This window comes from Pleurodeles waltl, chromosome 6 (genome assembly GCF_031143425.1).
Source record: "Pleurodeles waltl isolate 20211129_DDA chromosome 6, aPleWal1.hap1.20221129, whole genome shotgun sequence".
Lineage (NCBI taxonomy): Eukaryota > Metazoa > Chordata > Amphibia > Caudata > Salamandridae > Pleurodeles > Pleurodeles waltl.
In genome coordinates this window covers 713,773,126-713,800,087 of record NC_090445.1, presented here as the reverse complement: position 1 = coordinate 713,800,087, position 26,962 = coordinate 713,773,126, and the positions used below count along the sequence as shown (strand labels likewise).

Below are 26,962 nucleotides of genomic sequence, written 5' to 3'. Positions count from 1 at the left end.
ACAACTATGGTCACAGAGAGGTTTCCTGACTTCGTCAGGATCCCCAGTGAAGAATGGGGAAAGGATAAGGGAATTGTTACACGCCATTCAAGTGCCAGCCGAAGTTGCAGTGGTAAAGTGTAGTGCTCACACGAAAGGACAGGACTATGTTTCTCTGGGAAATGCATATGCGGATCAAGTCGCAAGATTTTGTGCCTTGAACTGTATATTACTCAGAGGTGAATGGAATTCGATAAGTGAACCAGAACTCGAACCAGCTGAAGCATTTGCCTTAAAGGTCGTAGATACAATAGATGAACTAAAAGCATTACAAAATAATGTCAGGGAGGATGAAAGAGATTCCTGGATTAAATCACAATGTATAAAGAGACAAGACGAGTTATGGGTTTCACATGAGGGAAAATTTGTTTTGCCAAACAGTCTCTTATCACAGCTTGTGCGGTTCTATCATGGGCAAGCTCACCTAGGGAGAGATGCCATGATAAGATTGTTCAAAACTGATTGGTTTAACCCCAGATTTCATCAAGCTGCAGAAGCAGTTTGCCATCGATGTGTCACTTGCCAGCAGATGAACCCAGGAAAGGGAACGGTTGTGAACGCGAGTCACATTGGTAGGGCAAGCGGGCCTTTTAGTCGTATGCAGATGGACTTCATTGAGATGCCTGTGCATGGAGGTCTGAAATATGTGTTGGTGATTGTGTGCATTTTTAGTCACTGGATCGAGGCATACCCAACACGTAGAAATGACAGCCTTACAGTTGCAAAGTTATTGTTGAGAGAGTTAATACCACGTTTCGGATTCCCGATCTCTTTAGAATCAGATAGGGGAAGTCACTTCAATAACGAGGTGATAAAGTTACTTTGCGAAGCGCTGAACATTGAGCAAAAGCTGCATTGTAGCTATCGCCCTGAAGCATCAGGACTGGTGGAGCAAATGAATGGTACACTGAAATCAAGAATGGCGAAAATATGTGCATCAACAAATTTGAAATGGCCTGACGCATTGCCCTTAGTGCTAATGTCAATGAGAAACACCCCTGATAGAAAAACTGGATTGTCTCCGCACGAAATTCTCATGGGCAGGGCTATGAGACTTCCTGCAGTTCCCGCGAACGCGCTTTTGAATATTACAGATGATATGGTGTTAGACTACTGCAAAGGTCTGGCTGACGTGGTTCGCTCATTCTCTCACCAGGTGGAAGCAACCACCTTGCCACCGATCCAAGGTCCAGGACACGCACTGAAAGCAGGTGACTGGGTCGTGGTAAAGAAGCACGTGAGGAAGTCGTGTTTGGAACCCCGTTGGAAAGGCCCTTTCCAAGTGATCCTGACGACAACTACCGCTGTGAAGTGTGCGGGGGTTCCCAACTGGATTCACGCCAGTCACACAAAGAAGGTGTTATGTCCCACAGATGAGGAAGTTGAAGCGCTGAAACTGCCAGTGCCTGATAAAACAGTGCTGAGTGCTGAGACAGAACAAAACCGAACTGAAAACGGACAGGCAGAAGCAGGAGAGAGAGAGATATTATTGGAGAACGAAGGGTCCGACTCACTTGGGGAAGACCAAGGAGAAAGTTCAGACAGCGACGGAGAAGCTGAGGGTGACAAAAAGCCTGAAGCAGCTGAGGGTAGCGAAAAGCCTGAAGCAGCCGAAGGTGACAAAGAACCTGAAGCAGCTGAAAGTGATACAGAGCCTGACGAAAGTAACGGTGAGGAAGGGCTCGAAAAAGGTGAAAAAGCAGGAGAGCCTGATCAGAAGAGGGCTTTCCCAGAAACAGACGATACAGAAAAAGAAAAAGAGAACGTGATCGATTCCCCTGAAGGAGGGGACAAGGCAGAGCAGAACGAAAAAGTTCAAACCTCTACAGAAAAGGTCGCAGGTCCGTCAAATGGACATGGTGCCAAGAGGAGACTAAGTATATCACCAGTAAAACAAAGGTCTGGAGAAGGTTTGAACGACAGAGAAAGGCCAAAAGTAAAAGAGAAAAGAAAAGAAGTGTCTGTCGTGGTACCAACCTCGAGTGAAGAAAAAGACTTGACAAAAGAGGAAAGTACCAGCGAGGCAGAATCGAAAAGAGAAGCAAAATTGAAAAGGAAAAGGATACCGAACAGAAGGTATTCCGGTCCAGAATGGGCATATGCAGTCAATGACGATTGGACTGACGAGTTTGTATCTCTAAGCATCGAGAACGAAGAAGAGGAAGAGATACCAATAGAAAAGAAAAGTTTTATGGACAGTGTTGATTGAAAGGGTGATAAATGATATTGCTTGCTACAATCTAAAGTGAAACAGACAACCAGCTGAGACTTTGCTAAACCGATAAAGACTGAGTTATTGCCGAATTGAGACAAATGCTGCTAATCGATAAGTGACTGGCCTCTTGAAGAAGACAGTGTGAACATTGCGCTCGCTCAGCTTTGTAACTGAATTGCTAAATAAGTTTCATTTATAGGTGCTTCTAGCTCTCTGATTCTATACAGATCATGACGCAAAACAATAGAAAGAAATATTGTAAATATGTGTGTATAGGCTTGGTAATTACATGTGTACTAATAGTAATGGCAATTGTGCTTGGAATACGTGGTAAAACTGAGAATGAGAGAATTGAGGCTTCTACTTTTGCTCCTGTTACTGTCACTGAACTAACCGCATTGAAAAGGCTAGCACTGGATGAGAGACTCTTGCATGATAGGAAAGAGCTTTCGTATAACGTTTTCTATCGCTTACTAACAGAATATGTTGAGACAATGGATGCGAAAGATTGTTATGTGTGTACCCGGATACAGACATCAGTGAAGGAAGGGGTGACATATCACCACATGCCTCTTACATACGGGATTACATGTAGTATAGTAATGTCTAGGTTTTATGGTCAAACTAACATACAGTATTTTTACTCAAATTATGATGTTACCTTTGCTTATGTTCCTATAATAGCGCAGCTAAGCCAGATTGCTAAAGATTGGGATGCTAAAATTATGAGGGAATTTTTCGAGCCAATGCAACCTTTTGAAACGGTTCACGCTCATAGGGAAAATCTTACCTGCTCACTCTCTGCAGTAGAAATAAGCTTTTTAGATCGCACAGATGATAGAAGGGCTCAAATGAAGGCGAAATTAGAAAAGGAGTTACATAAGAGGACTTCAGTAGATAATTATGATTTTGCTGCAATAAAGACACAAGGGAAAATTGCTTTAGATGCTTGGCATGTAGGGAAGTTTTGTATATATCGAGGTGAATCTTATTATGACAACATTTTTGTAGGAGCAAGTGAGTGTAGACACACGTTTATCTTTAAGGCCAAATGGACATTCATGATGGACGGACTTGACCCTGTCATTCCAGGTGTATATTACATTTGTGGGTATAATGCCTATTATCGTCTTCCAAAGGGATGGTGGGGGAGATGTTATTTGGGTATAGTGTTCCCAAAGGTTTATCAACTGGATGACCTATCGATGATTCAAAAGACATCTGGATCCCATCGTATCCAGAAGAGAGAGACCGCAGCTGCTGTGGTAGGTGATATATTTGGAGCTATGATTCCTTCATTGGGAGTTGTGCTGAATTCCATCAAAATAAGAAAGTTGTCTACTATAGTGGATAACATGTTGACAAAGTTTTCAGGTGCTATAATCCTGATAGATGCTGAACTTGCAGCGGAAAGAGCTATGACTCTTCAAAATAGGCTTGCTTTAGACATTCTTTTAGCAAAGGATGGTGGTGTTTGCAAAATGCTTGGTGCACGACACTGTTGTACCTATATACCTGACAATAGTGTGAAAATTAAAACTATGCTTGCTAATCTAACAAAAGAAAGTGCAGATTTGAAGGAATTGAAAGAACCAGGAGTGTGGGAGAAGGTTGGAAAAGGACTTGCTTCAGTGGGACATTGGATTGGGGGAATTTGGAAGGGAATATTGTTAAAAATAATAGAGGGAGTTTTAATAGTGATAATTTGTGTATTTGGAATTTGGGGAATAAAAAGGGGAATAATAATGATTATGGAAAGAATAAAAAGAAGAAAGGAGGAGAAAATTATGAAAAGAATGGCAGAAGAATACAAAGCGCAAACTAGGGGAACTAAAAGGAAAAGAGAACTGACAGAATTTTAATGGAATAAAATTTGTGGGCTTAATTTGTGTGATGACAAGTAGTCATCAGAGGAGGGATTGATGAAGCAGAAAATGAAGGTTTTGATTTATTAACGCATAAACGTAGTGAAATAATCATGTGTGACTTTAACCGAACTAATAAAGATTGTACGGGGACAAAATGTGCCCTTAGAGTAGTTTGCCAAAATTTATAAGCGTGCTTTATGTAACGTGGTGTATTAGAATTTGCACTAATCCGACATAACCATAAACGTGTGCTACGATTTGCTTGTTTGAAACGCGTTAGCTTAGCATTACTTTAGCGGAGGCTTTGGCCTAGTGGCCTGGTCTCACGGTTTAGATGCTCGTATTTTTCCAATGTGCTATTAAACGTGTATTTCTGCTTGAAGCTGTACTTTTCCACAGAAACTGTTCACATGCTTATCTTAACGTTTCGTGCCAGCCTGGCATATTTTCTCTTTACTTCAAGGTCGACTTGCAGGTGTGGACAATGGAGGCTCTGAAAGTGAGCTAATTGGTAGACAATGTTGCAACTTGCGTACCCATCTCCAAGGATAATGTATGCTTAGGTAAAAGCTTGAGAACTGTCGTTTTTGATTGGACAATTTGAAGCTAACCTATGAACCCTCCAATGGAGACCCTACTGGATTCGAACTGTTGTCTATAAAACCCAGGTGCACGAGAAGAAATTAGATCATTACGGCCATTACCCGGACACTACGCCATTTTGTAGACTTCGTAGCTATTATGGCCCACTTTGCTGCGACGCCATTTTGAGAGACTTTGATGCTTTCTCTAATCGAGAGAAAGAGACTTTAATGATTCTTGCCCTAGAGACTTTAACTTTGAAATGCCCTTTGCATGAAGTAGTAGTCTTACCTTGCCGCCGTGAGGCAATTGTCCCGTCCACCCTTTGCCCCGTCCCATGCTGATCGAGAAACGGTACCTGTGAGACGAAGACTTCCTTGATTGCTGATCGTAATTGGTAAATATGAGAGGAAATTGTAAAATTGCATTGTGTTTCTTTTAGGTAACCAACTGCTGATTTTGGTAAGATCCCTAGCTAGGAGTTTTCTAAATTAATGTTGCTAAATTGTTTTTGCATGAAGTCCCACATGCCGATGCTAATTTGAGGTTAGATGAGGATTCCATATGTCGCACGATGCAATTTGAGATCTTGTTATGCTGACTAAATGTATTCAATTAGTTCATTACAGATTATCGTATTAGTGCTTTGCATTGCCATTATCGAATGCCTTGTGATTCAAATGCTACATAGATTACACTTGTTTCGACGTTATGGACAGCTATTAATGTTCATTTATGTTTATCACTTGGTGTTGAGACACATATATATTGTGCTAGCTTTGTTAATATAGGGAAATAAATTCACTAACTTTGCAATAGACTGGTGTGGTTATTCCTGACTGAAAGGTCAGGGTTCGCCGAGATGTATTCTGGATTAATTGTTAAGTGTTATGTTGATCAAGGTATTGCTTATGTTAGTTATTGATTATTGATTTGATGCGACTGATCGATATAAGAGTACAGAGAGTTCCCACTTAGTCAAAAGATTCATCGGCCTAAAGAGCGTCCGAACACAGGTAAATTACTACTACGGTTCGCTCTATCAGAGGCAATTAAAAGTCGGAGGCACCACCCTGGTTGAGATTTCATTGCCTTGACGTTTTTAAATGTCTTTGAGCACAAAGTCCGCCTTTACCCTTCACATCTTTTTCCTTACCCTAGGCAAGGTTTTCAAACTGAAGGGCTTAAGCAGAGCAGTCTCCTCATCTTTAGTGAAGGCACGAGCACAATTTTAATTACGCCTAAATAACTCGCGTATTTTGGGGAATTTAGACAATTTTCTGTTATGCGTGCTAAACAAAATTCCTAAAATGTGGGCGTTAAGCCACGGCGCATAAGTACATAATTACAGGGCATTTCTGGTAAATATTGACCACAAATCAGTCATTCATGCTAAAAGAAAATGAACCCAAGGGCACAGGAAAACTAGAAGGCAAGAGGTTGTCTGTGATGCGTTCGTTTGTTTGCACGATTTTTAAGTGTGAAATGCCTCCTCACAAGAATTCAGAGCAAAGACTGGTCCTAGACGTGACTTTGAAAGTGGTAAATATTTTTAGTAACGACGCAGATGGACTTTGTAGAGCCTCATTAAAAGGCCTAAAAAAACTACCAAATGTAGTCACTAGATGGCAGAAGAAGCAAGAGGTTCTATTCTGCGAAAAACATCAGGAATGCGAATCGCTATAGAGCTCACAAACTTTACATTCAATCAATTGTAGCGCTCACTTCGCAACAGCAAGAGCCGAACCATCTTGTTGGTCCCTCTCACCGGTGCAGCCTAAAGAAACAACTCACCGTCCTGGGGAGTTTTCGCAGCAGCTCCCTTGCTCAGGTACTTCAGCACCTTCTTCAAAACTTTCTTGTGGGACTTGTGAGGTTGGAAGTGCAAACAGGAACATCTTTAAAACAGAACAAACGTATTGAACTGTGAATTAAAACAGAAAAGTGGACTATACAGCTAAATCTGAGCCAGAAGCCATACAAATGATTATGTCGCACACCTCAAATAGTCATAACAATCATTCACAGTTAGTTTAAAGTTAAAATAAAAAAAATAAAAAGAACCTCTAAATGAAGGCTCACCAGCAGCAAAAGATGAAAAGGAAATCCACATTCTCATTGGGTGGGGGCAGAGGGTCTCATGACAGAAATAGGCACTGGCAAAGTGAATTACTCTCATATTTAGGAGCAATTGATTTCGATGCTGCTGTACAACGAAGGGATGTTGTGTAGCACTGTCAAAATAAGTAAAGTGCAATCGTGGCCGCGTTATTCCACTGATGCATCAGAACACGTGCACGCCAGTGGAATGACGCAGGCACCTTTTTTTTTTCAACCAATCCTACATGGTGGACCGAGGGAAGGGCAGCGAAAAGAGGGTGAATGCATAAGAGGGACAAAACGCCAATAGACGCGGACGGTCACTGCAAGGCCACACGGTGCGAGGGGTGGGAGGGTAGAAGCGCACGAACGAGAGGGAGCAGCACAAGCTATAAGAGCAGGGCGGTTAAAAAAAATATATAATGGAGACAGATGGAAAAGCCATGCATTTGAGGCGTGCATAAGCAAAATTAAGCAAGAGAGAGCAGCGCTAAGTGAGCAAAGCAGACGGACAAAATACAGCAACACAGGCTCGGAGAAACAGAAGCACACAAGGGAGACAGAGGGAAAACACGTGCACTCTCATGGAGTGCTCAAGCAAAATCAAATAAGTAGTTACCAAAAAGGGAGCTATAAAATGCCACAAGTAAATATTTATTGCTCCAGGGGAGGAACAAACACTAGATAGACAAGACAAGACAAAAAGGAATCAGAAGCAAGCAAATAAGAGTGCCAATAAAGCCAACTAACAGCAAGGCATTTGCGGGCTTTAAGCCCACTGTTTAAGATCTTGGTCCGCTGACATCTCTTTTGCAGCCAGACAGCTTTGCTATCTGGTATGCCCAACTTAAAAAAAAGATATCCTCGAACCATGCAAAATACAGTTAAGCACTGCTTGATTGGCCAAGGTGCACACTTCCAGTTTTTATTTTGGTATTGATCAGGCTTTCCAGCTACCTCCAAGTAGCTCTCCTGTGTGCAGACAGACTACTAAATTAGAATCTTTTGTTGGCTTGAATTAAAGTAATCATACTGTAAAAAATGGGTTACTGGTTGAAGCGGGGGAGGGACCCTACTCAAGCCGAAACCACCATTCTTGTCAAGGTGAAGTCATAAGCAAAACCCAAATTAACCTACACTAAACCCTTTTAGTAGACTGGTACAGAGCAGTCACTCTTAACTTGAGGCAAAGCATAAAGTATTTATGCAGCACTTCAAACAGCAATAAGGTAAAAATACAACACAAGAAAAATCCCACACTCTTATAAATGGGTACTCTAGTTGGCAGTCGGTTTATACCGTGTACGCGTAGGGACCCTCACTCTAGTCAGGGCAAGGGAGATACCCACATCAGACAAACCCTGCTCACCCCCTTGGTAGTTTGGCACAGTAAGTCAGGCTCATCTCAGAAGCAATGTGTAAAGCATTTGCAAATAACATATAGTAATACAATGAAAACAATACAAAAAGACACCACATCAGCTTTAGAAAAATAGCCAATATTTATCTGTGTAAAACAAGACCTAAACAAGAAAAATCCAACATACAGAATTACTTACAAATACAGTTCCTTGAAGTTGATAGCTATGGGGCTTTCACGGCGTCGGGAACAACAAATCCCACAGTTCAGGCCGACCGCAGGGTCGCAGGCCAGCTACGGTGTCAGGAAGACCCCCAAACAGTACCTTGGAAATGTGGGCATCGTGATCCTCACGATGAGATCTGGAATGCGGCATCGCTGCAGTTGGCAGGCATCGGTTATGGAGGTTGGTGCAGGGGTCTGTCAGGCCGTTGAAGTCACAAGCGTTTCAGATCGAACTCCGGGTTGATGATGAAGTCACGTGCGCTGGTGTTGATGGTGTCGGGGCTGTGGTGCGAAGCTGGACAAACCAATGCGCGGTGCGAACCGGGACAATGAGACGCGTGGTGCGAAGCGGGACAATGCGACGCGCGGGGCCCTCAGGTCACGGTGCAGGCAGCAGCTCGATAACGGTGTCCTGCGGCATCGGTGAGACCAGGGCTGCAGTGTGAAGCGGGGTGGTGAGACTTGTAGTGTCTCCAGTTGTGGTGCAGGCAGCAGCAGCATCATCATCATCACTGAAGCACTGTCGTTGGTAGGCTCAAGGTGGCGGCACAACGACGTCTGTTGACGATGATGGAGTCAACAGTGCTGGTGGACCGAGGTTGCAGTGCGGGATGGTGCTTTGTGTACCTCACAAACTGTGTCCTCAGGCTACGGTGCAGGCAGCTGCATCAGTGTCAGCATAGAGCGGCAGCGTCGAGGATACCCAGGATGCAGTGTGAGCAAGGCGATGCGGAATGCAGGGCCCACAGGTCACTGTGCTAGCAGCGGCTCAGTTGCAGCATCAGGTGGAGGCAGCGGTGCGACAAGGGTTGCGGTGCGAAGTGGGGCACTGCTCCATGCGGTGGCGTCAGGTCATGGTGCAGGCAGCAGGGTCATTGACCTCATTGTGGCGGTTTTTCATTGGTGCAGCACAAAACACACAGTTCCCAGTGCTGTAGGCAGATGAACCTGAAATCTTTGATATCCCTAAGACTTCCAACAGGAGGCAGGCTCTACTTCAAGCCCTTGGAGAAACTTCACAAGCAGGATACACAGCAAAGTCCACTCTCTGCCCTCAGTAAGGCAGAAGCAGCAAGTGCAGGCCAAACCGGCAAAGCACACACAGCAAAGTGGCAGTACTCCTCCTCTAGCTCTCCTCCTTGGTAGAGGTTCCTCTTGATCAGAAGTGTTCTAAAAGTCTGAGGTTTTTGGGTCCACTACTTATACGAATTCCTACCTTTGAAGTAGGGAAATTTCAAAGGAAATCTCTGTTGTTCACAAAATCCTGCCTTGCCCAGGCCTGGCCCCAGATGCACTCCAGTGGGCCGGAAAATGCATTGTGTGAGGACAGGCACAGCTCTTTTAGGTGCAGGTGTAAGCTCCTCCTTCCACATTCCAGCCCAGAAAGACTCATCAGGATATGCAGAACACACCTCAACTCCCTTTGTGTCACTGTCTAGAAGTAGTTCACAAACAGTCCAACTGTCAGTCTGACCAAGACGTGGATTCCAAAGGCAGGAAGAGGCACAGAATGGTTAAGCAAGAAAATGCCCACTTTCTAAAAGTGGCATTTTCGAACAGACAATTTATAAACCGACTCTACCAAAAGATGTATTTTTAAATTGTGAGTTCAGAGACCCCAAACTCCACATCTCTATCTGCTCCCAATGAAAAATTACACTCAAGATAAATTTAAATGTAATCCCCATGTTAACCTAAAGGAGAGATAGGCCTTGCAATAGAGAAAACCGAATTTGGCAGTATTTCACCATCAGGACATGTACAACACACCAGTACATGCCCTACCTTTTAAATACACTGCACCCTGTCCATGGGGGTACCTACGGCTTACCTTAGGGGTGATTTACATGTAGTAAAATGGAAGTTTTGGGCTTGACAAGTGGGTACGCTTGCCAAGTCGAATTGGCAGTATAGAACTGCACACACAGACACTGCAGTGGCAATGGTTGGAGCTAGAGCTTCGGGTTGGCGGTCATGATGGCGGACAATGCTGTAGCGTGAAGAGATGGTTTGCGGGAACTTTGCATTGATGGCTGGCATGAATGGCCACTTTTGCAAACAACCCAAAAACATCAGGGGTCTAGGACATGAGAGGCAACACTTGGGGGGGGGATCAGGAACTCACTCCAACAGAGGCCTGCAGGGGTCAGGCTGGTCCAGGCAGCAGGGCAGCTGGGTAGATGCAGGGAGCCTCTGGAGCTTGTTGTGTGTCTGTAACTCAGAACAGTAGGTCAGTTGGCTGGCCCTTGCAGTCACTTCAGCCTGGGATGAAGAGGGCTGGTCCAATCAGGGTAGCAGGTAGCAGAGTGGCAGTCCTTCTGCCAGCAAAGCAGCATGGCAATCCTTCTTCCAGAAGTGTATACTAAAGAGTTGGAGGAATACACAAAGACCAACTGCCAACTACACAGTCATCTGACCCAGAGACAGGCTGCAGGCACTAAATGGCTAAGGCAGGAAAATGTCCACTTTCTGAAAGTGGCATTTTCAAAATTGTGATAAAAAATCCGACTTCATTTTGAAAGAGGATTTGTCATTACAATTCGAAAGACACCCAACATGAACTGTTTGCCTGTTCCCATTTGGAAGTTACAGCTTATTGAATCTAATAAGGTAACTCCAATGTTATCCCGTGACAAAGGTAGGCTTTGTAATAGTAAGAATGAATTTAGGAGTTTTTCACTATCAGGACATGTAGAACTTAAAAGTACATCCTACTTTTTGAATACTTTTTAAATACAGTGCACCCTGCTGTCCAGGGCCGACCCAGAGGTGACATATGTTTTAAAAAGGAAGGTTTGGGCATGGCAAACAGTTTAATTTGACTGGTCGAAATGGCTGTTTACAACTACACACACAGGCTGTAATGGCATGCTTGAGATGTTTAAAATAGCTAAATAGGTGGGTGGTGGCACAATCAGTGATGCAGGCCCACTAGAATAATTTTACTCACAGGCCCTTTGTACACATAGTACCACTTTACCAAGGCCTTGTAAGGAAATTAAGTATGCAAATTAGGCATACGCCAATGTTACCACGTGTTAAGGAGTAAGCACATGCACTTTAGCACTGGCTAGCAGTGGTAAAGTGCACATAGCCCTAAGGCCAGCAAATGCAAGATCAGCAAAAATGGAGGAGGAAGGCAAAATGTTTGGCGGAAGACCACCGTAAGACTGACAGGTCATACTAAAATTGAGAGTGAGTATTTAAGAAAAAAAAATGTGTGTCTTTTCAGAATATGTTCAAAGCTGCTCTTGAAGTGATAAATTATGTTGTGATGGAGAGACTTATTAGTAATATTATTACTTTCGTACCAGAGACGTTGCAGCTATGGCTGTTCTGTTTTACCCACGCAGAGGCACTCCACAATGACAAATCATTCTTTTCATTACTGCTGGAAACCCTGCCTGCCGAACTGATCATTACTAGTAATCCTGCATACTACGGCCACCAAAGTAATCTTGTCTTATGTAGTCACTTTTAGAACGCTAATAATATTAATATGTCAGGATGCCTTTCACTGAATATAAGTAACCCTTATTAAAAAAAGGTTGGAGCCTTCTGTTCTAGATGCAGTGAATGAAAGGTGAAGATTGGCAATTTCACCCTGGATGTCAACAAGAAAGGGAGTGAAGCTCTACATGCCCCAATTTCTAAGCATCAGCACTTCCTGTGTCCCAGAGCTAAATATGTTCACACTGTGTTCAAGAAGGATGGCGAGGTTGTGTAATTCAGTGACAAGAACAGGAGACGTTCCACGGAATAATAGCACTTCGTAGCCTTTGTGGTCATTCTCATAGCCAATGATCATCAGCAACATATTGTATAAGCAGAGCTTCATCTCTTTTCAGGTGATCACATTGGCTGGGCAAATTGTCCAAAGTCAAAAACTGCCTTCCATGTTACTAGCATAATAACAGAAGGGGGCGTTCAGTCCATCATGCGTGCATCTTCTCCATTAAACCAAGTTAGATTCCACTTCCAACACTGCACTCGCACTACGATTTCTCAGGACTATCCCAGCCATTTTATACTTGACTGAACTCCTTCTTGAACCATTCCAGTACAAATACATCTTTAAAAAAAGAGCTTTTAAACCTATAAAGATCTGACCAGGATTATCACATAATGCCCTGCTCTAGAGCAGAAATGTCTAACCTAGATCAGAATGGGCTAGATCTGTGCTAGGTTTTTAGGATATCCAGGCAAGATAAATACAAATACCATGTAGTCTAAATATAACTCAATCACATAGTCTGACACCCTGAAACTATGGCATGAATCTTTCCTTTCTGGACCTCGACTGGACACACCCTGTTCTAGCACCATCCCTGCAGAGGATATCCTCACCTCCTCTACACTCTGTATAAAAATGAATTTAATTTCAGAGGCATATGAAATTCTTTATCACACCTCAACTCCTCTTACTGACTAAACAGATGCATATCCATGTCTTTCCATCTTCTTTCAGATCCTACTTCTACCTCTGTGCTATGGAATTAATAAAATATATTTATAAAGTGCATGCTACCCATAGATATTGTGGTGCTAATGGATCCAAGGAAGGCCAAAAAGAATTAGGAGTATCTTATGAGATGAAGAGACACGTTTCCAGATGCTCCAGGAAAAAAAATGGTCAGTTTTGCACATAGACAGAAGTAAGGTTTTCCAGTTATTAGTTGGTAGAAAGAGAAAGCCCTCAATCCTGCGATTTCCTAATGTGAGTTACAGAAAAGAGAAAAGCAGTAAAATAAAGAAGAAGAAGTTGGGATCTTTTTATTGAGACAAGAGGGACCACAGCCCTTAATGGCCCAGTGGATCATATAGAGGGACTTGAAAATGGGATGCTTGCCCATCATGAGGCAATGCAGCTTGTGAAGATGGGCAATGACTGAGGTTCAAAGGGAGAATCCAAGAATGAGACAAGCAGCTGCATTCTTCAGGCAGCAAATTAGATAGACAGGGAAACCCAGATAAAGGATACTGCAATAGTGCAGGTGAGGGATAATGATCACTTCAATCATCATCTTGCTAGCAGATAAGAGAGGCAAAGGGATGATTTTTCTAGGCAAAGTCGGAGATAAAAGAAGGAAGCAGCAGTGCATTCAATTTGCTTAGAAAAAGAGAATAAGAAAAGAGTGAACAAAGAGAGTCCTACATTTCTTGCAGTAGGGACTCATTTTGGGGAGGTGGATGAGGTGTGGTGGTCTCTAGCTCCTGGTCACCTTCAGGGGGTTGAGATAGAGGGAGAGGATTCGAAAATTAGGACTTCTGTTTTGCCATTATTGAGCATGACACTCAATTGGCCACATCGAGCATACAAGGACAAAAATTGGCTTGGGTTGTGGAAAAACAGACGTCGATCAATTAAATAATTTGGGTTATCATCAGCCTAAGGCAAAAGCTTAAAGCCAAAAGAATGAATAAGGCAGATGAGAAGTGTGATATAGGTATCAAATGGAGTGAGGCTCAAGTAGGAACCTTGCAGGCCCCTACAAGGGAAGAAGGCAGAATATAAAGGTGGAAGAGGAACTGTTTGTATGCAACCTGTCACAAACTGCCATTGAAGGAATCACTTGTGTACATATACCACAAGGAAAATCTGGTCAATAAGAATGTCATGAGCGACCACATCAAAAGTTGTGGACATATCGTGTAGGATCCAGGAGGCAAAACTTCCTGATTCAAGATGGTACAATATAACAGCTTCCATACAATGACTGGAGCAGAACCCTGCATGGGCACCTTCCAGAAGATTGCTTACTTCGACAAAGGAGAAAAGTTGGAAATTTATTTTTTCCAATGATTTTAACAGGGAAAGGAAGTGGGGCAAAGACACCGGTATTTGCTAAGCACTGTGGGATCTGTTTGAACGTTTTTAGTAAAGGAGTGTTTCTAGGTACAGGGGACCACGGAAGTGCCAAAAGAAAGATTATAGAGTTCGAGCAGCAGAGGTGCTATAAAATCTTCTGCAAGTGCAGAAACCCCAAAGAGGGCAAAGGTTCAAAGGATATTTGGTGCTTTTTATGCAAGAGAAAATAGACTCAATGGTGATATTGATAAAGGTCAGTAAAGTGGCAGCATCAGGAAGACCAGCAGGGTAAGAAGAGAGAGCAGGAATGAAAGCAGAATAGAATTTAGCAATCTTATCTTCAAAACAGAAAGCTAGGTCTGATCAGAGCTTTTATGAAGGAGGAATACAACCTGTAAAGGCAAAAGGGTCACACCAATCTTTGCCAATAGCAGAGACTTCACAAGAACATTTGTCAGCATTAAAAGAGACTAGCCTGCTTAATAAAATGTTTGCATTTCGCAAAGGCCAGTGAGTGGTTAGTTTTGAGGATGAGACCATAATCTACCCTCCATTCACAATTCAAGGTGTTGCAATTACTTTTGGCAATCATAAACTTATTGTTACATCAGGGGGCTGAAGAAGATTTGCAATGAGGCAAGCAAAGCTTGAGAGAGATCTGAGGAGATCTAGGTGTTCAAATTTGTACACTGAGATTCAAGATCCTGGCTGTGTTCCATAATGGCAACTCTGAGAGCTACCAATACTGATGGCTGCACACTGAGTGATGCTCAACCCCAACAATACTGAAATCATTTGTTTCTCTTGTTCCACTTTTGAAGCTAGTTCTTGTCTCAAATACTGAATGTAGTCACCATTACACCTCTGCATAAATACATAGGATACATCCAACAGCGAAACAAGGCTTTAGATCATCAAGAGGACAACCACTATCTGCCAGCTGCCATATGCTTGACATCTGTAAAATCCACACCATCCTCTCTGTCATGAAGCTTATTAATCCTGTAATCATGAGCAATTACGATCTGTGCAGACCAATGCACACAGAAATGTATGCTACTGAACAAACTCCCTCCAATCAGACAAAAGGCCACAACATATTGGACTCCTGCAGAGACATGAAAGCTCATCTCTTCCGATCAACGTACAACTCTTAAGCAACTTCGCTCTGCAGTAAACTTCCTGTAGGAACATTGATCAACCCCAGGCTGGTATCATCACTCATCCTCTTCACAGCTGGTTAGTTTCTGCCTTAATGTCATCCAAGACTATTTCTAATCACACTCTCTGTACTTACCTGAAGTACTGAAAACAACTTCAACGTGAAAGCTGCTATATTGCTCCTCCCGATCTACTCCCACACTTACATCAGAAACACCACTGAGTACTCTAAGACAACCCAAAATGCAAAATATAACACAATGTGTCTATATGTATGTATGAGTGTATATGGCATTTCTATAGAGCGAACCTAGCCAAAAGGCATTGGATCACTGTACATGGTCAAAAACAAGGTTAAAGTCAACCAGTAATTTGAGAGGAAGCAGAGTTGAAGACAATGAATGCATTGTGATGCAAGTGTTCTTTAAAGAGGTGAGTCTTAAACACTTTCCTAAATTGCAGCATGCATTCGGGTGATCTTCATTGATTCTGGGTGCATAGATGGAAAAGACTTGTTATCTTGTTTGGTTTTCAGTTCTTTTTTGTTTTTTGTCTACAGCTTGATGGTATTGTGGCTGTGATGTGCCGAGAACCACCAAAGATGGTTAGTTTGTCTGCAAGATAAGCAAAAGTGTTGGTTGTGATGGCTTTGAACATGATGCAGCTCCTTTTGAAGACGAGGCAAGCTGGCAAGGGGAGCCAATGGAGTTAAATCAGGGTGGGGTTGATCAGATCATAATTCTTAAGGCCATGGATGAGACGTGCCATAGCATGTAGTATGCCCTTTAAAGGTGCCAGTGTAAAGTCTGGGAGACCATGAAATAGTACATTACCACTATCCAGATGGGTGAATAAAAGGGCTTGAACGTCAGTTCTGATATTGCTTTCTGGAATAAATAATTTGACTTTCTTTAGACGAGACAGGTAGTACCAGACAGTCTTTGTTTTTTGGCAATGTGTTCCTTGAGGGGGAATCCAAGTGATCTGGCATTCGGTAACAGTTGGGGTTTGAACCGATCAAGGTTCTTGTCATTGAGTCAGGTTTGCACTGTGTCTTGTTTGCTGGCTACTTGTAAAGTGCACAGGCATCTTGGCAGAGAATAACAAAAGTTTCTTGTTACCCAACTCATTGGGCTCATTTTATCAACTTCAGAAGGATGAAAGGCAGAGGCACACTTTTAAATTTACACTTGAAACCATAAGGTCACAAACAGATTCCTGAAGCGGATACATTAGTCCACTGAGCGGCAACACCCAGAACATGTTGGTGTGTTTCAGCCAAATATATAAAATAATGCTTAGCAAGCTGGGCAACTGAAAGTCATCCGCTTCAGTGCCAAAGTAATACTTTTTCAACCTCCTGAAAATCCTCTGTTTTTTTACTTTCTTTAACATTTACAGATACACTGCGCCTTCACCTACAGACACCAGTCAGGTTTGTTCAATGTACATTTAGCTCCTATATAAGTGCCTCTTCTAGAATTGGAGTAGGACTCCACCAGCCATATCTGCCCTTCTAAATTGCACAGGCCACCTCCCTCTACATCCAGAGAGCCGACAAAAAAAACTCAGAACCAATCTAAGTCCTCTGCCACCACCCTTAAACTTTAGGTAATTTACTGACACCTGGAACATTTCTTACTCCTTCTGCAAACAGTTATCTGCCATTTCTGTGAGCATTGTTAAAATAACCCTCAAAACACAACTTCTGTCAACACGAAGTCATATCTCTCCCACTTCCACGTGGTAGTCACCATATGTGCCGATTACATTAATCAGTTTCCTCTGATGTGGAAAATTCAATGTAACAGCTGTAGCGAAAATTTTATCACCACATCCACCACTCATCTGATTTTTTTTTTTTTTTTTTATATCATCCCCTGCTGTGGTGCGATCTACTGTAAAATGTGACCTGGTTGTACAGTCTGTTCCACAAGTGCAGTGGTTAAATAAATACAAATGCATAAGGCTTCTGATAAGGAACCAGCATCATCCTACACGCTGTCTCCAATCCAGCTACATCTTGTTAGAGATGTAGCTTCCAGAACTGGACACAACATTCAAGGTTACATCTACAACAACAAACAGCATGTAGAGTCTCTTGGTGATGGTTTTATAAGTCCTGCTTAACCAAACAAGCTCATCTGCAACTTTTGCCATGAAGGCATCAGGAGTAGATGATTGCCTAATGTTGAGGCATTTCACAACGAGTGCGCTACATGGAAAACAACTGAACACTCAGCCACCTCGGATACTAAAATGCAATCTAGAAACTACTAATACTGCCTTATCTTTACTTTGTAGATTGATACTAGGGAGATAATTTTGTAATCTGGAAGTAAGATTCTGAGGGTTCTAGTGTTTAATGAATTTGAAAGCGAGGCGACGCAGTCGATAACTGTAAGCCAGAAAAGTGCTCTGTGAGCTATGGACCCATGCTCAACCTAGTAACATGCATGCTACTTCCCAAAGCCAGCTGCTCACTGTATCACAGTAACTCTTATGCCTATTCTGAAAGAATGCCTAGAATCACTAATTCTCAATTTCCCACCAATAATTATAAACAGCGTTGTACTAATGGGCCAATCTATATAGTAACAAAACTATGTACATTTATTAGCTGCCTTGAGACTTTTATGTAAAAAGTAACCCCTCCCGAGGTGCCACCTGGCATTCAAGAAACAAACAAAACATAAATGTGTTCACGTTGAGTTATTTGTTTTTACATATATGCAGTGGGATTTTAAGTAAATCCAACAATTTAATTGTCAATGATTTATGTACTAATTTGCCAGGCCACCAACGTTATACATTAGCAACTTTTCTATGTGTATTGCAAATAAAGACCTCAGGTGAATTATCCCTAGTTCTCAGAAATAATTTTTAAACGTAAATCTGGCACTCTTCCCCTCATCAGAGCAGGATTTGGCAATTTAAATAATTTATGAATTTCTCGATTTTTGGCGGAAGCTACCATCTTACATGCACATTGTGTTTGGCGAGAGGGACTGTGTGGTGCGCGAGTGTTACCTGATTCATATGAGCAGTTGTACTTCCTCTGATGTTTGACAGTGCTCAAACCGATTAAGCAATAATGAAGATATTGATTTATTCTACTTAGTACATAACCTAGGCAGAGTCACAGCTGTATCTAGAATATGTAGGTCACACACAGATTTCTCCCAAGACACTGCATGGTTGAACATCATGACTACATTATCCCATGTTTACTCCGTATGTGATCAAGATGGCATCTGTTTTGCCTCCTCGGACTCACAAGTAACCTAGATGGTATACCCACCTTTATATCTCAGTGTGGGCTTTTTAACACGTGTGTAGTTGCACAGGATTCATCTTGCATTTCATAATATTTTTTGGGGGATACTTTGGTACCTTAACTCTAAATTTACTCTAAGCTTCCTCTACAGTCATGCCCTAAAGGAAAGACAAAATGCTCATTGCACTGCTAAAAATTCTGATATTTGACCAGTGAAGATTTACACCAGTTGGTATTACCCCTCACTTAAAAACATGGTTGCTCCAACAAATGCACAATTTGCCCTGTTGAAGAACCCACCAAATTATTAAAGAGCTCTCAAAATGTCATCTTAATTAGTTTTGGACGGAGTAAACTAGATGCCTGAAGTTAGGCAGCCAAAGAAGTACATCAAAAATGCCGGGCCTGATCTTCAATCAGTGAAAACGTGCAGCTTTGGATCCTAGAATCATAACATCTCAAGATGCTCACCTCCCAGTTTTATACAATTCAATTAATTTGCCCACCTCAAGTTTTGGTTTTCAGACCTCCATTTCACATCTTTTCCTATGCTTCCACTTTTGTGAAGTGGATGTCAGAATTCCTTTCTGAGGGCTGCAGGGGAAGCAGGAGTTGCTGGGCCCAATCGTGGGGGTTAAAGCCTTTGACTCCTGATGTCTTGGGGCCTTACTTTCTATGGGTCTTGACCATCTGGGCTAAGTACCGCTTCAGCAGTTGACTCTCAGTGGTAGGGCAGGCCGAGCAGTCTAAGGCTTCTCTGGGGAGGAAGTAGGGGGTGAACACAGGCTCACAACTCTAAATACATTCAATAGCACCACTAAATGATTGTCAAGTAAAATACTTTATGACACAATTAGTAATTCTATACGAACATAGAGTAAATACATCATACATAAACAATACACACAATCCCTAAGGTCAGGGCTCTAATGTTCAAGAGGCACATCCCGGAGTCCAACTTCTCTTTCACTAGAGGTAGTGGTTATTCTCCATTCACTATAGATGACATTAAGGTTAGGTCCCACTGGTAGTCAGAGTCTCCGGAGTCCCACTCCAACTCTTAGCAACATCAAAAGTGTTCCAACGCCTGAAGCACTATGCAGCACAACAAGTTCCCCTCGGGGCCTTCCAGATCTGGAATGCATTCAGTCTTACCTGCCTCGTCAAGGATAGCGGGATCAGAGGCTCTGCAGGGAGTGGCAGCAGCTACAGGTGGTGAGTAGATCTCAAGGCTCTGCAGGGGCAACGACTGGGAGTCCACAGCGCTTCCTTCAGTGAGGCGTAAGTTACTCTGATCCATCCAACAGGTGGAGGGTAGGTTGCTCTGGTTTCGGGACTCGGGGTTGTACAGGTCATCATAGAGGCCTCTCCTCATGAGAGAGACTTGAACCAGGCAAAGGTCCCAGTTATTTCCATGGGATACAGGATGACAAACCTTACTCCGTACATGGGCAATGAGCCTATCTGCATGGCAATAATCTTTATGGCAGCCCACCTGGCATATGTGGTTGCAGACTTCCCTTTGCACTGGCTATTGCTTGAACGGCAGGACAGTGATACTGACCACAGCTAACTTCACGGCGGGACCCTCTGGCAGGTAGGTCGCAGACTTGAACCTACAGACAGGTGAAGACCCGACTGGTGCAAAAACTGTCTCCTCATACTCAGAAATATTGCACGGCTTCTCCTCCATGCACAGCCTGACTGGCTGCTTGCCAGTTGACAATTGTGGGAACCTAGAGCTCCCATTGTTGTAGACCATTCCAAACACCAACTGCGATTTAGGTTCGGAGTCATTGAAGTTTGTCTGCTTCCATTTGAAGAATCCACTCCTCTGCACTTCCTCCAGAAAGCAGTCCATCACAGCAGAAACTACTCCAAATCTGACAGACCCCCAGCATAGGCCATGGGAGTGACTAGACATTCACACCTGGCTGTCAGTCACAGTGATTGGTGCATGAAAAGGTTACCCCCGGATCCCACTCTACTCTTTATGATTCTCTTATCAGCCCAATCTCCTTCCTGAGATATGCCCAGACCTCTTTCCACTGACCTCTCTCTGAATCAAAGAGCACTCTTTCCAGTGAACTGAAGAGCCTGGCTCTTCTCCCTCCAGTGTGTGTCCGACCCAGCTCACAGGAATGGAGCAATCCATAAATCTGTCTTGTGGCATTTCTCTGCCTCCTTCTGCTCGTCCATGTCACACTGGGTCGCCGAAAATGGAATCTAGAATCTTACATGTACTGTACCATTCATAAGCACACCTACACCCAGCACATTCATAAAGCACACATGCACTGCAGAGCACTACATAGTAACTCGATGTAGACCAAGGGCAAGTTAAGCATACAGCAGCAAAACTTTACATCAGTGAGCCTGTAGGCCTGACTTCAATGACCTAGGGAAAAAAGGCCTGTTCACTCACGGTATGCTGTCACCTCCATACTTGTGCTACTTAATTACTGACACAAGCAATAGCCTTATACCATTTGAGGGCATAGCTTTGCATACCCCCCTCCCAGCCCAACAGGGTTGTAATCTGCAAGACAGACCTTTGTCATGGTGCACACGCATGATCAGTGTTCAGACATCGTTGCAGCTGGGGTATTCATGGCAGTGGTACAGGTCCACCACCATGCGAGGGACTTTTCCATCCCAACAGACACCAAAAACGTTTTGTGTCCAGCGGCACAAAATTGCTCTTGAATGTACAATTAAAAAGTTTATCAGCAATTCTCTGCATACACACTTCATCTGCTCTAGAATGGATTCAAACTGGTCTGAAACTTCTATACACATCTCTGCTTCTAATGTACCACTATGGATACAAAAGTGTTTCCAATGAGTATTTTTCGCAAAGGAATGTCACCAGTATTTCAGCTTTTTTTCCCAGGAACTAAACATCCTCTTATTGACAATTTCACACTCGCTTTCTCTCTTCCACCAATTTATTGAAAAAATACGTATGATAGTTGTTATTTGTAGAACACAATATCACCCACAAGGGCATCCTGGTGCTGAGCAGCTGTGTGCTTAGCCCTGCCTAGGGCAGGTTGGTCGGAGGTTTAATTGGCTGAGGTGTCCCTCTTCTGAACATATATACCTTTATCACTTTTGTATCTGCCTTTTTCTGGTATTGCTTCTATTTCTTGACATTTTTTACTTGTACCAGTTCTGCCACAATTTTTGAGCACTGCAACACATGTTTTCGCCTTTATATCAGTAAATATAATAATTTAAGGACTCCATCGGAGAAAAAAAAAGGTTAATTGTTCAGGATTTTTCTCACATACACATGTACAATCCATTCCGCATGTGCAGGCGCACACACACAGAACACAAGGGGTGCAAACTCCGTTTCTACACACAACACTTAAAGCACAAGGAGCTCCAGTTAAATGGTGCAAAATATGCAACAGTACAAGCATTATACGCAACGAGATACAGCACAGGAAAGCTCCCAAGGACAACCTACCCACCCACCCACACAAAGCACTCCTTACCGTATAGTGTACTGGGGACAACATGTCCGGTTCATCAGTGGTTTGTACACGTACTTTCCACTCCTGCAATGGTAATAAAGAGTGCCACAATATCAATCAAAAGCACAAAATAACTATATTTGCATAGCATTCATGCCAAGTGCTTCTCTTTTGTGAATGAAATGATTATGCCGAATTGGTGTGAATACGTTGGCAAAAGAAAACAGCTAAGCAATCCCAAGAGTATCACGTTCAATACTAAACATAACTCAGTTCACTTTTACGCCCAAAATATTGTAAACCTTCTAAAACAGACTATTCGGGGGTTTGGGGGGCTGAAACAACTTATGTAAATGTGGGCACAATCAGAGGGCTAAGAAGATCTTGGAGCATTACAGATCTATACGCCTACCCCAGTCTATGAAATTGGGATGTTGAGAAGGGAGTACCTGGAAAGGTCTCAAACTTGCAGGTCAGAAGTTCGAAAAGCAGCATGGGTTGCTTAGTCCGTTTTCCATTTAGAAAAAACGAGAACTATTCCATTTGGTTTTAATAGCAATTACTCAGGCTCCAAAAAACATTAGTTTTTTGATGTGTGCTCCATATGGAATGCATATACATGATATAAGAAAAACAGACATTATATCCTGCGGAACAAGAACACAGTGAACATCTCCGGAATGTGATGGAGGTCACCATGTTTAAACAGACTAAGGTAACAAGCCTAGAAATGGTCCTTAGATGTACACCATGTACAAAAAAACGCAAGCTATTTTTTGTTTTTAGAAACCTCAAATCCACATTTTTTTCTTGCCATAATGCCTAGACGCCACAATGTCATTAATATATAAAATATACAAAAAATCCTACACAAAGTGAAATATATCAGTAGTACTGAGGTGCAACAGATATTACACCAGGGGGCAATAGGCTGCTTATTACCATTGTTGAGTGTGGGAAGCAGCCATGAGTCACAAGAATAAAAGTCTTGCATGGGAGAGGATGCCAGTCCTATGAAATGTTTTAAATGGCAATCAAAAACATGTAAATGTAACTCTTGGCAGACCTACAAATATGGTTTATGCCATCCTGTGTATGTTTTATTTTTTGCAAAGCTATTTTGCTTGTGTAGAAGTTGAAAATAAAGGTACTTGCCGAAAAATGAAAGGGCACAAGTGAGTTAAATTCTCACAGTGTGATAAAATCGTACCTGCTGGCCCTTTGTTAGCACAGTGTTTTTTATCTTTTAAGTCACAGTGACATGCAAAATATTAGGCAGTAACTTAGAATGTGACTTCTGAACTATAATAGTAAATTGATAAATGTACATTCATCACTACAATATTTCCAAATAAAATTATTTTTTAGCCCGCTTTCTTAACATTGGTGTGACAAAAAAAAAAATATTCATAGGATTTCATAACCCATGCATAATTTTTGCTATAACAAACACTGCATGTGTAGACAGACTTCCTCTCTCCAACCTCTGACTGCCTCCTTACCGTCGCCAGCCACGGTCAATGAGATCCTGATAATCCTGAACGGTCAGTGAATGGGCCCACATACCTAGGAGGCAAGAAAGAGGAGAGTGAGCATTCCTTGAAGATCATTCCAGAAACCACTGAAACAGACTTATCATTAGATTAGTGAGATTTTTGTTGATCCTTTCCAAAACCTCGTTGGAGAAAATGGGGGCACATTTACATATTCAAGCTGTTGCTACAATAATAACTGTACTCTATTTACAGGGGATATATTTTCCTTCAAGAAGCAATGTTGCTGTAAATTTGCGCTTTAAAGTCTAAACATGCCACTCTAAGACAGTATTAATCTTATGCCTAAGTCTGTCTACGCCATGGTCTGCCACACGACTATCGCAACGTGATGGAAGGACTGCTTGAATTCACTTCAGCAATTGGCAATTACTCGCGGCTGCATTCCAGTCCACCATTTTTTACCCACAGTGACACTCGAAACAGTAACCAACTGTGGGCAAGTAATTCTTGTCCCTGCTCCAATAGGAACAGTCTCACTGGAACTGCCTGGATAAGTCCCATTGAGATGGAAACCCAAGCAACCTCAGACCAGTTTCGGCCTATCTAGGCCTCTTCTGGGAGTCCTCGAGTGCTATGGTAAGTACAGTGAACACAGGAACATGTCTGGGGATACCACTCGCACTACAAAAAAGGCAAAATCAATAATAACTAAGTGGTGCAAGGAATTTTTTTAATTCCTCTCAGCCACTGGTTATCTCGAGACACATTTCTGTTTTTAACCCACTGTCCTGCCTTACATGCAACAGGTAGGGCCAGACTTGTGCACGCGACTGAAGCCACACCTCTCCAACCAGGTCTAACTAGGCCAATATCGGAGTGGGGTTGCTTGTATTCTCGCTGTGAGATGACTTGGCCTGGAAGTTCGGGCTAGACTGTTTCTATTGGAGCATGTTGGCTTGTGTAGGGATGGTTCCTGTCTGGTGAGCAAAAAATTGGGGTGCAGCTCGAGTAATTGCCCATGCCTTAGATTAATTCAAGCATAACACCCATCCGTTTTTTGCAAAGCCTGAAACAAAGGGCAAGTACTGACCGTTATATCGATCTTACTAAAACAGCTGTAATATTTTTCACATACAAAATGAACAAACAATAGTGTTGCTTGATCCTGGAAAAAATTAACTGCCACTGTTTAAAAGGAAGTTTGGAAAAAAAGGGCGTTGCAGATCAGACAGAATCGTAAGCAGTTGTGCAAGCCTTCGGATCTCCGGTCAATTTCAATGCACCGTAATCCAGACATAGGATTGCATCTTAAATGCACATAAAAGTACTGTAAGTGATGAAAACGTAAACTTTAAGGAACTGAGGCAACTTCCTATCCACGAGCTGCAGTGCTCCACTTTTTTTTTTTGCCTTCAGCGGAACGATTAGGGCATCACTTATCAGCAATTGTAAATTACAACATTTGAACACTTTTTTAAAAAACATCTCTGGAATTTTTAACATTCATCAAAATATTTAATATTAGAGTTAGAACAGTAAACACACCTTCTGGTCCATTCAGGTTACCTTTCCCCAAAAGTTCTTGCACTACAGTTAAAACGTTTCAATTGCCTTCCAAATGCCCACTAAACCTTGCCACCTAAGGCAAAACACTCCCAGCCGCGGCACCTCCCACCTGGTCATCCTCCCTGATCCCAAAAAGCAGACCACACCAATTTCACTTTTATAGAAGAATTGAGGCTACATTTTATCTGGCAATTTTTCAACTTACAAGTAATCCTTCAACCACCATTTAATTTTAATTCAAAGAGCTAGTGGCCTCCTCTTCATGGGCTCCCATGCACTATGCCTTACATTAATTCACATTCAGGGCATGCGTCTGCTTCCAGCCCCAACCAGGTGACATTCAATGAGCCTGTGCCCTCCTTGTCATGGCCCCAAAGCACTGTGCCCTACACATTCAGTGAGGGTCAGTCTGCCCAGGTGCCCTATCACCTTGGATGTAACCGTTCATTTGCATTACGGGCAAGCGCCTGCTTCCAGCCCACTAGGTGACCATTCACTAACGGTACCACTATTTATTTCATTCAGGGCAAGTGTTTGCTTCTAGCCCAAGAATGAATTAATATCCTTAGTGAATCTCTCCATCCTTCCTTGCCTGTTGACCTAGTCACTTCTACACCAGCGTCTTCTGGGCCACAGGCTCTGCCCTTGAATGTTTCCTTCCGGTTCAACAGACAAGGCCATTGCGGTAGCCTGCGGGCAACCCTGGGTCCTGATTGTCACCTGTTTGTAGCCTGTTCCCCTCCAGCAACCTTCCATTATTCTTTAGGATTGCATTGTAAGTACCACCATGCCTTGCTGGGAGCTTTTGCTGCCCAACCTCCCCACCCCACAGGTGAACCTCTATTCTTCCACTCTACCGATAACCTCCTTCATTTAATGCTGTCCTTATGTTCCTTAGAAATATATCCACCCCAATGTCCAAAAGGTGCATCCTATCCAGACCAGGATAGTCTGGCTGCCGCAAATAAATTAAGCTATGCTTAATCCTACCCCAGCCTATCCCCAACGGGAATTTGGCCATGAGGCTATTTAGTCTCCTTCTTGAATACTCTATACCCCCGTGGGGCTGAGCCCCTATCGAAGACTTCCTGTTGCTGATCTCTGACCATAATACCTCTATGGCATCCATGGTCGTGGCCAAGTCTGTGAGGGTTTCCTACATGATCGGAAACAAGTCACCCCTACCCGTAGCCGGGAGGTCATTCAGACCCAAGTGGATGATCAAAACGTCTGGGTTTATTCCGCAGGTTTGGCATGCCTGAATGATGCCTTCCAATTCCCTCTACTGCACCCAGGCTTTCCGAACCATTCCACCCTTGTGCATTGGAACAGGAATACCGCATTCCTCCCACTGTTGTCAGCTCTTTCCCCTGCCCTGGGCACATATGAGTGCCCGATTACCCACACGGTTTTGCTTTCTGAGGAGGAAAACACAAGGAGGCAGTGAAGGACGAGCCAACAGTAATGGCTTTATTATAGTCATCAAGCATGCCATTTTAGTATACATTGCCACATCACCAGCAACCTTAAGCTCCTCCCAGAAACAGCATCCTAGTTGCCCATTCCTGGCCTGATGCTTGGGTGTATATATAACCAGAACCAATCAGATCCCCATCTCCCAATTGTTTTAATTGCATTTACCGTCATTTCCTGGAAAGCTGTTGTGGCTGCCCCAGTATGAAATAAATGTGTGGTAAAGTGGTGCCCCTGGAGCTCTGCTATCTTTACTCCTGACAAAGACACATTTTTAAACTGATAGAGGAGATATGTCTCGTCCTGGCC

The 26,962-nt window shown here is 42.9% G+C and overlaps 1 protein-coding gene across 6 annotated transcripts in view; it reads right to left on the bottom strand.

Annotated features, from left to right (window-relative positions):
* ATE1 (arginyltransferase 1) overlaps positions 1-26,962 on the bottom strand; it is a 412,370-nt gene that overhangs the window by 325,885 nt on the left and 59,523 nt on the right. For all 6 annotated transcript variants that reach the window (XM_069239196.1, XM_069239195.1, XM_069239197.1 and 3 more), the window contains exons 2-4: positions 23,621-23,684; positions 22,140-22,202; positions 6,499-6,602 (exon numbers count right to left, since the gene is read on the bottom strand). In XM_069239196.1, the coding sequence (XP_069095297.1) occupies positions 6,499-6,602; positions 22,140-22,202; positions 23,621-23,684 (231 nt within the window). The remainder of the gene's footprint in view (positions 1-6,498; positions 6,603-22,139; positions 22,203-23,620; positions 23,685-26,962) is intronic.